Here is a 13,660-nt window from a genome sequence, read left to right on the forward strand (position 1 = left end):
GTTTCAGAAAGCAATCCTGATTAAATATGCCCTTCAGTGTTTTTAAAGTGTGTGTATTGCTGTGTCTTTACTTTATTGTCATGTCAAAGAAAAAAATCACCTTCTGATGAACAATACAATATTTCTAAACATTTGTAGCTTAATAAAATGCAATTGTTCATATGATGGAAGCCATATTTTATATTCAAAATGCACACACGTTTGCAAGATAATTAATTGTGTTACTTTTACATGCATTACAGTGTAAGTTTACACTGAACAGAGATAAACTGCCTGTAGTGTTACAATTAGAAAAATATAGATTATATATAATATAATTTAAATATTAACATTCATGTGTTGTTAAGGTAAGGACCCAATATTGTTATTTTTACAAAGTCCTTCTAATATATGCCTCTTCTAGCCTCTTCACTGAGTACGGAGTTTGTTGTAGTCTTTTGGGCCCCATACCAGGCGGGTGACATGTATGTCCTTCTTGTCGCCAATACTTTGGTCCCAGCAGTACTCAGGGGAGAGCAGCCTGCTTGGCTTATGAAGCCAGAAGTACTTGTTCAGGTGACTCTCATCATGCCACAGAGCCTCCACATTGTTCGCTTTGTCCTGCAGGATGCTCAAATAGCAGGCATCTGCTATGTCCTGCACATTTTCCCACCAGCCTCCAAAGACAGCAGCGTGGTAGTAGAAATCCCCCGTTTCCATGAAGGCTGTGGATTTGGGGTTCCTGTCATAGGTGAACCTCGCCTTCGGAAGTTTGTAAAAGTGGGCGTGTAACAAAGCCACAGAATCACCCAGAGCCTCTGAGCCAAATCTGCCCTTAAACTCCTGATCCACATCGAAGCAGAAGACGTAACTGAAGTTGTGACGGATCTCTGATTCTATGACATCTGATATTGTTTTCATGCGTATCATAGAGATGTCTTGCCACCTGGAGTGCTTATCCACCTGGATAACCTTCAGTCTACGCGGAAGAGCTATCTCGATTTTTGGTACCTCCTGTGGCAGATCTGTGAAGACGTAATAGGTCACAGGTAATCCTAACATAAAGTGTTTTTCTGCAGAGGTAAGGAAAGTCTTGAGGTATGCATCCAGGTACCTTAGGAAGAGAAAAAAACAATCATTGCTCCTGCTCTTAACTCATTATGATAACGTACATACATATACACATCTGCTGACTTTCTAGTGAGTTTTAACAATGGTAAATTATGATCCCTAGCTCAGCTGTCCCTCATCTCTCTTACCATGCATTTCTGCTGTCCGTATGATGGCGGGAAAAAGAGGGATGGGGAAGTGCCGTAAACCTACAGTACATTCTTTCTCATTGCCAGCAGGGGACGACACCCCTGGATGCAAAAAGATGTCTGACTGTGTAAAAAGACAAAGGAACGTGACCTGACTTCTCAGTTGATTTATACCCAAGTAAACATGTTCCCAATGAGTTTGAGATCTCAATCAATAGTTTCAGGTGTTCTTCAACACAACACGTAGAGCATGTTCATTTTGTAAATAATGGTCGCATTTAAAACTGGGACTAAGATGTGACAATGCCTATCCATCCTCTGGCTTCAACATGGTCACTTCTGGCACCAAAAAGAAGATGGAGACAACCAAAACATCCAACTCCAGGCTTCAAAAGAGGGGTTCAAAACCCATGGGTGACGACAAGTAGGCTACATCCACTTTTTATAGTCTAGAACTAATGGGAGCCATATGGACACGACTGCTCCGTTAAAAATCAGAGGAGACAGGGTGGAGACTCCCAGGACTACTCATGGACTATGAAGCTCTCTAGTGAAGAACGCACAGCAGCGACTCTACTTTTTAAGAACTGCTGATGTCATGTTCTGTTACTGTATACAGCTTCCTCTCTTATGGCATCCTGGTGTGGTTTTCTAGCTGCACTGAAGCTGACAGGACAGCACTTCAAGAAAGTGATAAAATCAGCACAGAACATCACCTGAACGAAGCTGCCTTCTCTTAACGTCTTATACAGATCCCGATGTCTACGTTGGGTTACAAACATAAGCAAAGACTCATCTCACCCAGGACACCACCTTGTCACCCTGCTGCCGTCTGGAAGGCAGGTATTTATGTAAAGGGTTAAAAATGTGTATATCAGATATAAATATACACAGAGTGTAAAGGGTTAAAAACTACAGGAAGTAAAAAAAGGCATGAAAAAGTCATTGAGCCTATAGTACAGTTCATTATGGGACTATGGTACAGTTCATTGCTAAAATAAGAAGTTAAATGTGTTTAAAAATAGACACCACTACATATATTTTTATTTTATTGTGTCGTAAATAGTGATTAAATGCCAATTTCATTGTACTCTACTTGTTACGGTGTTAGTGTGATACTCAAACAGGACACTAGACGGCGCATAGCGCTGGGGAGGTACCTAAAATCCCATCGAGGCAAGTGCTGCAGAATAAATGTTTAAAGTTGAGTTGTTTTGCAGTATTGTGTTGAAATAGAGATTTTTACACTGCCATGCCAGGCTAGTGGACCTGTTGTTAAATTAGAGCTGAAACAGCATTTTCAGAGTATCTAGCTTCCGTATCGTGACGTATTTCCGAGTGAAACAGGACGTGCAGGCGGGACATATCATTAGAGGGATTTGATTTGATCGTTGAGAAGTGGGCGTAGACAGACGTTCTCCACAGCGCAGTAGCTAGCTAACTGACCGAGCGTTCTTGGTGCTCTGCGGCTAAATGTTGCAGATTGATTGGTTGAAATTGTTTGGTGCTAACTTACGTAAGCACGCGTGAAATTTAGTTTTACCGGAAGAAAAAATGATCGGATTTTGATATAAGAATACAAAGAAATGGATTTTCTGGATGGATTTTTTTGGCCTATATTGTCAAATAGATGCACAAAATTACCGGGGATGTGATCTAAAAGGATTAAAATAACACACAGTAAAATATAAATGCTAATTAGACGCAAAAGGGGTTTATTTTGCTTCGTTAATTACTGGAAGATGCATAAGGTGCTAATGCGTACAGTATAAGATATTTCACATTCTGTTAAACTGTTTTCCTGTATCCGTGTGTGTTCGTTACTGACTTTAGAAGTCATTTGTGAGTGTGTGACAATGGAGTACGAGTAACATGAGAGATAAATTTAATAGTTACTCACTGTAAGGTTGTAGGTTATTGTTTTATGTATGTAAGGAGAGTGTCAAACTAAAATGTTAGCAACAAGCATTTTGTTTATGACGTCAGAAGTCATTTAAATATTTTTCTATGTTGAGGAAGAAGAATAAATCCTGCAGTCAAGCTGAACACACGCGAAAGTTGTTTGCCTCTTTGTTTCTACATACAGATACAGACAGCAGCAGGGTTTATGAACACACAGGGGGGTAATATTTACAGACGCCAATCTTGCTGAGAGGGAGAACATTCAAAAACACAGTGACAACCCAAAACTGCTAGGCCAACTTGTGGGCCCTGATTCAGACTGAACAGAGAGTGTGAAAGGGCTGCTAATCTCACAGTCAAAGTGTTTATGCAGAAACTAACCTGCCCACTGCAAACACAGTGAGGGCCACGGGTGTTTGGCTATCGATGTGATCTCGGTCGTAAAGGTTGGGGTCAAACATTCCCTCCCAGATGATTGGAGCTTTCCAAGATGTGTTTGTTTGAACATCAGGTCTGGCCCTAAAATGGGGTAAAACAAAGAAAGATATCGTCATATATCATCCTTGTTGTTAGGTAATGTGTGTTATTCATTTAACTGTTCGGTTATCATTTCCAGTCTTACACTGTGCCTGTGTGTTTTTAGCCCTGCCTTAATCCTTCTCACCTGTGCACAATCTATCTCACCTGGGCCTGATTAGCTTCACCTTTAACGTCTATTTAGTCTTTTAACCTGTATTTAACCAGGAAAAAAACTTGAGATTAAAAATCTCTTTTTCAAGAGTGTCCTGACCAAGACAGGCAGCAGCACATTAACAATGAGCAGCTATACATACAAACATGACACAGAATACATTATTATAATACAGTACAAGACATGAAATAACAAGTGAAACCAGTCAAACTTCGTCTAAAACATCCACAATCATAAATATCTCAAGCAGAACATCTACAGCCAGATGTGCTGGCCTCAAAGTTATTCAAAAGCAACTTAAAAGCACCCAATGAGACCAGCTCCTTTAGGTCCAGGTCTTTTTGTTATTCGTTCTAAGTGTAGAGAGCAGCAAACTTAAACGCCTTTTCCCCCAGTTCAGTTCTGACCTTTGGGACCAGCAGTAAGAACAGGTCATGGGACCGAAGATTGTAAGCTCCCGCAGGCTTCTGACTGATGTGTTTCAGAAGGTACGAGGGAAGCACACCTTATAGACTTGTAAATAAGACTATGCCAGTGTTTTAGTCTACGTGTGGATAAAGCAGACCATCCAACATGTGCGTACAGTCAACAGTGATGAGTGAGGGCTTTAAAATGAGTGATGAACCTCAATGGTCCATGATACACAGTGTCCAGAGCATGTAAGCTTTGAGAAGAGGCATAAAACATCACCATAGTCCAGCACAGACATAAAAGTGGCGGCAACCAGTCTTTTTTTAGACTTGAAAGAAAGGCAGGATTTGATTCTGAAGTAGAAACCCAGTTTAAATTTTAGTTTTCAGTTTTCCTGTCAACTTTCTCATAGTTTCTCTTGCTACTTTTGCAACAAAGATTTACGGTCGGAAAAGTGAACATTCTGTAAATGTGTGGCTGTGTTTGCTCTCTTATGTTCAGGCTTTTTTTCTTCTGGGCAACCTTCCTGCTTTCAGTATCATGTAACTTATTCTACCTTCTTATATACATTATTTCTCCTCTAGAGACCTTGTGTAGAGTAGACAAAAAATGTAAAACAACGTAAGCTGTTCTAATTTGGTTACTGAAATGATCTTGGAAATTGCTTTGTAGTCAAACAGCTCAGACACATTAAATCTCTATGTATACTGTAAGCAACACTTTCTTTTGTGTTTTTTTTAATATGTATGCCCTTTAGAAAAAATATCTTTCTCATTCAATTCAACCAAACTACAAAGTCAAATCTCTTACCCAAACTTCAGCGTGTGGTCTAAATCGGTGGTCCGCCTTATTTCTTCTTCTCCGGCAGAAAACAGGTTGAGGCTCGTTACAGGTCTAATGATAAAAAAAAACTTTGTGAGTGACTGTTGCAAATAATTTAAACCATTGTGCTTTTAGAGGTCTTTAAGAGCAATAATGAGTGACTTTGGTAATCACTTGAAATATGAGAAGGTGAAACAGACGACGAGCAGGACAAGAAAGCAGGCAATAACAGCCCTCCTTCTTCTGGGATTGAGAGAACTGAAATGATTAAAACACAAAAAGAGAACACTTTATTAAAATCGCTATAATACAGGGTTATAAACTACAGTGGTTAGTGTGATACTTATTATTATCATATTATTATTTCATACCTCATAGCTGTGAGAAACGGTCCCTTTATTTTACCTGCAAACAGTTACACAGTTGGTGAAGCTATCTGTTGGCTGGTGGATGATAACGACAACATTCAGTTTACACTAACGTCAAATCGATTATAAAACTAGTTCAGCACAACAACAACAACAACAACAACAACAAAACATTGGGTTGTGTCCACTGCATCTAGAATCCTTGTTTTTTTACTTGTTTCATTGTTTGTCATCTATTAAATGTGACACATCACAGTGTGAGATTGTTAGCAAAAACACAGTGTACATGGAATGAGCACTATTTTTTTTTTTTGTTCCAATCTGGGAATTTGTACAGCGCTATACATATATCTATATAGATATATCTATATAGATATATATAGATATATCTATATAGATATATATAGATACATACACATATATGTACATATATATATATGCACTATATGCACAAATTATAAGATGTAGAAAGTACAAATGATTTTGGACACTGCTAGACTGGAAGGATTTTTAAAACAAAAGAAAGTTGCAAGGTCAAGTTCCATGTTAAACTATTTCTTGAATTATTGAACTATATAAGGCCCCGTGTCCACATAACACCTTTTTTATTGTTCCCAATGAGGACAGAGCGTATGAGGCAGCCTAGAGAAAAGCGTTGCACCTAGCGTCTTTTTCAGAGCGCTCCAGCTGAAAATCTCTAACCTTTTCAGAAGGACGTTTCTGTGTACCCAGAGCTGCAGCCTACGACATGACAAACAAACACTATCACAATAGAGACTGAAAAGCCCATTTGTAGGAGCAAATCAGCCGGACACTAAATGTTGCTGGTAAGTGTTGTGCTTTTATTGCGCTGAAAGCTTGCTTTTAGCTGTGTAGTGAGTTAAACTTAATGTTTCAAGTTTCAAATGTTTCAAAACAGTGATAGCAGCCGTCAACATGGAATGCAATTTACAATCTTGCATAATTGAAATAAATTGGAAGGCATTGTAAAATTTTATTAAAAAAATTTAGATTGTTTTCTGGACCAATTTTGTCTTTAATGACAGGACAGCTGAACAGAGACAGTAAGTGTTGGGAGAAGAGAGCAGGGGATGACCTTAATTTTTGTACTTAATAGCATCTGAGACAGGGAGGCACCAAGACTAAATAACTTGGGAGGTGAGGCTAATCAGACACGGGTGAGACAATCAATGGCAGGTGAAATCAATACGGGCAGGGCACATAATCAAACAAGCAGGAAACACACAAGGCAGGAAGTGGAACATCACAAGGGCTGTGTCCGAAATCATCCACTACTCACTATATAGTGCACTATATAGGGTATTCGCCATTTTGTAGTGCTGTCCGGATTCTGAGGGAGAATTATTATACCCTATGTAGTGGACTCATTGTATCTCACAATGCAATGTGAAAAGTGATGTACAACCGATGGTCACTAACCAAGCAATATATACCATAATGCATTGCTGCGCAAGAGGTCGGTGACCAGCGTGATCTGACGTACAATGTAAGTCATTCTCCTATTTTCTAAGTAACTTTAACCATTGATCATGAAGTGTGTTGTACCTGTTTCGCATCCACGTTTTAAGTTGTGAATTTTATTCATAAATTAAGCCTCTACAGTACATATCATGGCTAGTGATCCAGATCGCTAACGTTAGCCTTTCGCCTTGTTATGAATAGTAATTGCCATAGGCAGCACTGCTAACGTTAAGCCAGACGAGGGCTAAATGTTTTTATTTCGCTCTGGAGAAATATCAGTATCAAAAGTCAGTTTATTTTATTCTCTTCAAGGAGCGACGGCGATGTGGCCAAACTGATTCTGCTGTTCACTGAAACGCTTTGCTGCTGCAGCTGGATGAGACGTGTCAGATTCTTCTGAATGGGTTTCTTATTGTGATGTGTCATTTTATCAAAGCCACAATTTACTTGAAAAAAAATGCAAAAGTAATTATACTGATAAATGTGTGTCTTGTCTTTAATATATTCGTTACTTGTTCTTACACTTTGTAGAGCTGTGTTGAAAGAGATATCCAGACGGCAAGTAGTGTCCGAAATTTGTTGATGGTGATTTTTTATTGTGCCAGTGAGTTCACTATATTGTCCACTACAATCAATTCACTAGTGAATACGTGTGTGATTTCAGACACGTGTGTGACACATTAAAACAGGAAATTACCCAAAACAGGAACACGATACTAATACAAAACAAGCACGACCCAGGACAGAAAGAAAGCAACTCATTGGTCTCATATTTGAATTTTACTGCAGCTTGTTGAATGTTTATCATGCTGGTAAGTGAAAAAACACAGGGTGATTTGTTCTGAGTCGTCATTAGAATAGCAAATATCTCATTTCCTTGTTCCGGTGTTTTCGGTGATATACAAATAGGATGTTTCCAAAAGTTGTTACCTACTGAGTTCAGGTATTTCAGACACACTCATTACTAATGTACAGTGATGCATATAATCCAGCACACAGCCATGAAATCTCCATAGAGAGATATTTAACATTTAGTAAGAGAGAGAACGTTTTGACTAAAATGTGTTGACTTTTTATTGACTCAAAGTGGACTAAAATGTTTTGATTGTCCATCGACTAAAACTAGACTGTAGACTGAAGTGGTAAAATGTGACTGAAATCAGCATTTTCGTCTGAAGACTAAGACAAAAATGGCTGCCAAAACGAACACTGCTTTGTAGCAACAGGATGGGAAAGGTCCGGTGCTGTTACACTAAACGATGTTGGTAAGAATCAAAACAATTAATTGCTTGTTTGGAGTTCTCATCTATCAGTACTTGATCTCACAACTTGTAGAAATATTTCCCAAAAGAGAGCCATTTGTTATAGCAAATATCCATCTGCATATTAATGGTCTTTGTTTACAAAACTATAATGTACTTCTCTTTCGTCATCATGTTACTTAATGGGCTGCTATCCATTCTCAGTCAACTGCCATCAAACTTAACTCTCCAAACCCTGTTAGCCTTGTGTGAAGTAATGAACTTCACACAAGGCAGCTTCTGCTCAATGTTGAAGCTTGACAACGAGTATTACATTTTACATGATGAGGTAATAATCTACATTTTATTTTGGTTTAAAATAGAAAGCTTTCTGTATACATTATAATAATAACAACTGTATTATAATTGATTGATGTAGAAAGCAGTTTTAGACACATCTCTTACTATAACAATCCTAATTGAATCCAGGTGTATAACACTGGGTAATAAAATTACAGAAAATATAATGATAGGAAATAATATAAATAACACCCACTAGGACTTCTGGGTTAAGTGGCAAGCATGGAGGACTAGCCACGCCATCAAATCCTTGAAACAAACAAACAATTTGATGCGTTTTATGAAATACCGTGAAGTCCCCTACTTTGGAAATTAATATGTGCAGGTGAGCTTAAAGAAAGATGACACGTATGAGTAAAGTAACTACTAGACAACAGCGAAAAAAAGACCGCACTATGACTGCAGCGGTGGGACTCGCGGAGATGAAGACAATGTTTGCGGAACTTAAAGCAGATCTAAAATCGGAGCTGCAATCAGAAATGAAGTCACTCCGTGGCGAATGAGACGGTTAAAAATCTCGACAGCAGACTTGAAGACGCTGAATCTCGGATAAGCGCAGCAGAGGACCGCAGCGCTGTTGCAGAGAGACTGCTGTCATTCACTTTGCAAAGTAATCAGTATTTGCAAGACAAATGTCAAGACCTGGAAAATAGAGAGAGACGCAACAACTTGAGAATATATGGAGTGACAGAGGAAGCTGAGAGCGGAGACATGCTCAAATTCATTGATCCATTTATTAAAGGACTTTTAAATCTGCCTCCTGAGTTCTATCTGGGGATAGAAAGAGCTCATAGGTCACTACAGAAGAAACCGATGAACCCGACTGACCCCCCAAGATCCATGGTTGTGAGATTCTCGAGCTTTAAAACTAAAGAAAGTGTCCTACACGGAGCATGGAGGAAGAAGAAAATCGAGTTTAGAGGGAATCGGATTTTCAAAGAAAGAAAGAAAGAAAGAAAGGATATATTGAGATTAAAAAACAACTGAAGCAAAAAGAAATTCGGTTTCAGTCACGCTATCCAAGCACTCTATTCCAAGAAATATCTTGGAATATATATAACAAAGAACCTGGATCATTTGTATGCAAGACATTTTGGAGAATTAATAAGTCAAATTAATCATGATTTAAACAAATGGTCTATAATTCCATTTTCCCTTTGGGAAAGAGTTAAAATTATACAGATGAATATCTTATCAAGATTTTTGTTCCTCTTCAAAGTACTCCCAATATACATTGAATCTAACTTGTTCAAAAAATGGGATTCTATTATAATGAAATTCATTTGGAATGGCAGGAGACCAAGATTAAAAGTGAAATTTCTAAAACTGCCAAAAGAAATGGGTGGTCTAAATTTGCCAAACCTGCAAGCCTACTATCAAGCTTCACAAATACGAAGTATCAAAGTGTGGATGCTAGAAAGTTCACATATAAGATGGAGAGAAATGGAATTAAATTGTGGCGATATTCCATTAACAGTTTTACCTTTCTCCAAATATAAAAAATCATATGTTGAAAGTTTAGACAATAGGTGGGTAGTAGCTACACTTTGGAGGGAAATCTGTCAAAATCAAAAATTGAATTAAGATTTAATATATCTAAAAGAAATAACAAGTGATCAAGACTTCCCACCCAATAAAACAGATGGAATTTTTAGAATGTGGGCTTCGAAAGGTTTGTGTAAATTTGGACAAATGTTTGGAGATAAAGGAATGAAATCTTTTGAGCAGCTGTCAGCACAATATGGTCTACCTAATTCTCATTTATTTCGATTTTTTCAAGTGAGAAGCTATCTTTTTGATGTTTTTAAAAAAGAGACCAATTCAAGAAGTAAATCCATTGATAAAATATTTACTTAAGATGTGTGAATGTGGGGTTGAAACAAAATTCTTAACTAAGATGGCTACATTAATTCAGGTTAGCTATCACAACAAAGAAATGTTTGTTAATATTAAAAAGAAATGGGAAAACGAGCTCTCATGCAGTATATCTACCGCTGATTGGGAAATAATGTGTAAAAATATACATGAAACAACTAATTCAAATTATTGGAAAGAATACTCATGGAAGGTATTAACTCGTTATTTTAAGACACCACTAATTCAAAGTAAGTATAAAGAAAACACAACCTCGAGATGTTGGAGAGATTGCGGCGAGCAGACAGCAAACCACACTCACATATTTTGGTCTTGTAAAGTGATAAGTGGCTTCTGGGAAAAATCTACTGGAGAATTGTCAAACATCCTTGGCATTTCTTTAAATAAAAACCTGCTAGCTCTGTTACTTGGGCAGACGCCAGAAGTGATCGATAAGAAAGACTCTGACTTGTTTTTAATAATTAGGGTAGCAATAATTAAACAGATTACAAGGAACTGGTTAAAAGATAACTTAACCAATGATAAATGGAAGGATCTTGTGGAGGACATATATGAAATGGAAAAAATTACCATGAGAGTTAGAATTTAAGTGCGTGTTTTTGAAGAAAGATGGGAAAAATGGTTGAGATATATAACAGATGATGTTCCTAATGATGTTTGATTAGATGACAGCTGAAATAATGTGACTGACAGCATAGAAGTGTTTTCTTTTTCTATACCATTCACATGAATGTGTGTGTGACTATGTTTGGGTACACACACACTCGTGTGTGAGCATGTACGATTTTGTTGATATCACGGGTATTAAAATCTGTGTGTGCTTATGATATACCTAGTTGTTGTATAAAGTATCCTTTAACTTAAATCTATATCTATGGGTTTATTTAATAATATCCTATGAAATAATGTAGTTTTTTGTATTTTTTGTTGTGTGTTTATTTGTTTGTCTGCTTGTTTTTGTTAAGTTTCTTAACGTATTATCATTATTTATTTACTACCCTTGTTTTTTTATGTTTTGTATAGGTATTTATGTATTTTCTGTTTTTTGTTAAATAATTCCTAAAAATGCCAATAAAAAAAGTAAATAAATAAATAACAGCTACATGTTAATAACACATTATATCAAAACAGCAATGGATCCAAATGGTCTTAATTCTTCCTTCATTTTGCACAATAACAATAAACAAATTACTTTTTCCTCTTATTTATCAGCTGATCCATGGATCTGAGGATTGTGTAAGCTGATTTCTGAATGGTTTTATTGAATACTGACTATTGAACAATTCGATTTATGTTGATGTAAAACAACTTCATAGAGTGAAGGCTGTTCTGACAAAAGTTATAAATTAACCAGAAAACCTTTCCTACCTTATCAAAGCAGAATGTTCCAGAGTTAATGCTGTGACAGAAAAGACACGATCCTTTGCCTACATACTGAGTGACAGTAGAGGGGCATCTGATGATTGTTAACACCGGTAGTAGAAGGGGACCGGATTCAACTCCTCCTTTAGCATTAAACTAGCAGCATAAGGATACAAGCAACAACCAATCAGGTCCCATCATCATACTGCAGTGAGCAACACAAGCACGTACACTAACACACGCGCACACGCACACACACACACAAACAAACACACACCACAGATCTGTGATCATAAGTCTTGCCATTCAGGTTTCTGTTGGCTGTTTTCCAAGTTCATACATGCTGTTGACTTGAATTGACTTTTGACCATGAATGTACACTTGTAAGGGAACTGGATACAAAGTTCCTTCCTATTTATAAGCATCTCTGTTTCATGGGGTACACATAATATATATTAAACAAAATCTGTGTTATATTATATAGTAATGAAAAAAAATTAGGATTCATTTATTTGTGATAGTCCCATAAAAAATATGTGAGATAATCTGATTTAACACAGTAAAGGGATAGTTCTGATTTTTAACACATTAAAGGGCTTATGGATCACGTCACCTGAGAAATCGGCCTGGTGCAGGCGTAGTTATACTGGATTGTTCAAGAGAGAAAATAGTGCCCAAAGAACGGTGCAGTATATGAAATCCTAGGACGATGATTTTGTGTTAAAAATGGAATACCAGTGCCTACGTGTTGTTTTTGTAGGGTAAAACTTTTTTTTTCATGACCCTGGCATCTCGCTAGAACTACTTATTCTACGTTCAGAAACGGCCAGGAGAACTCCGACCACAGGATTCGATGAGTAAGCTGATAGCTTTGCATCCATTACACTACTAACAAGTATTTCATACAACTTGGTGTCCAAAAAACCAAACGATCCCTTTAATGTAGGGATATGCAGTAGACTTTGGGAAAACTTGCCAATGCTGTAGCGCCACCCACTGGTGAGAGCCTGTATCAACTCTCATATACATTGTCCAATCTCCACCAAATTTCACAGGTTTTCTTGAGAGTACTGCCCTGAACAGGTCTACATATTAAACTTTCGCTCATAGTCTCATGATTATAGTCTCGGCCTGAACAGGTCTAAATATTCATTTTTGACTCATAGCGCCACCTACTGGGCAGAGCCTGTATCAACTCTTATGTACATTGTCCAATCTCCTCTAAATTTCACAGCTTCCATGAGGGTACTGCCCTGAACACATCTACATATTAATCTTTTGCTCATAGTCATAGCTCCACCTACTGGGCAGAGCCAGTACTAACTCTCACATACATTGTCCGATCAGCTCCTAATTTCACATGCATGATAACAGTCTCGGCCTGCACAGGTCTACATATGAATTTTTCTCTTATACTCATAGCTCCACCTACTGGTAAGAGCCAGTACTACCTCTCACATACAATGTTATATCAGCTTAAAATTTCACATGCATGATTACAGTCTCGGCCTGAACAGATCTAAATAGGAATTTGGGGCATGCTGATAGCACCACCATTACTGGTACACAGCCCCTGGCTGCAGCACATGCTGTGGCTCATGCACACTCTGCTACTCCGGCACGCCCTGCGGCTGCCTCGCACCCAACGGCCGCGACACGCCCCAACGTGGCCACGGGTGCGAGGTCCCATTCAATGCTGCTTGCAGCACTAGTTTGTATTTGTATTCGATATTTTGTGAGTTGTTTTATCCGTTATTTCTTGCCACATTCGTTATTTCAGCCCTGATGTAACATTTGGATCAAATTTACTTAAAACATGTTTACTCCTCGCATATTCATCAAGTAGTGTGAGTTTTTCTTCCTCAGTCCAATTCCTTCCTCAGTTAATTTCCTTTGATTTTCGAACAT

At 37.9% G+C, this 13,660-nt stretch overlaps 1 protein-coding gene across 1 annotated transcript; it reads right to left on the reverse strand.

The window, feature by feature from the left end:
* Window positions 1-346: 346 nt before the first annotated feature.
* On the reverse strand, window positions 347-5,440 carry LOC138589187 (N-acetyllactosaminide alpha-1,3-galactosyltransferase-like). The gene is made up of 5 exons (XM_069659381.1): window positions 5,436-5,440; window positions 5,239-5,322; window positions 5,053-5,136; window positions 3,522-3,659; window positions 347-1,093 (listed from the first exon to the last, which is right to left on the reverse strand). The coding sequence occupies exons 1-5, from the start codon at window positions 5,438-5,440 to the stop codon at window positions 409-411; spliced, it is 996 nt and encodes a 331-aa protein (XP_069515482.1). The 3' UTR covers window positions 347-408.
* Between the last annotated feature and the right edge of the window lie 8,220 nt (window positions 5,441-13,660).

The sequence above is a fragment of the Semicossyphus pulcher genome, unplaced genomic scaffold, assembly GCF_022749685.1.
Source record: "Semicossyphus pulcher isolate SPU_LCO1_2020_fin unplaced genomic scaffold, fSemPul1.0.p SCAF_1, whole genome shotgun sequence".
NCBI lineage: Eukaryota > Metazoa > Chordata > Actinopteri > Labriformes > Labridae > Semicossyphus > Semicossyphus pulcher.

Coding starts and splice junctions, on each gene's coding strand:
- LOC138589187 (XM_069659381.1), bottom strand. Junction 5,137..5,238: donor TTCACCTTCTCATATTTCAA/GTGATTACCAAA, acceptor TTTTATCATTAG/ACCTGTAACGAGCCTCAACC. Junction 1,094..3,521: donor ACTGTGTTTGCAGTGGGCAG/GTTAGTTTCTGC, acceptor TCTCTTCCTAAG/GTACCTGGATGCATACCTCA.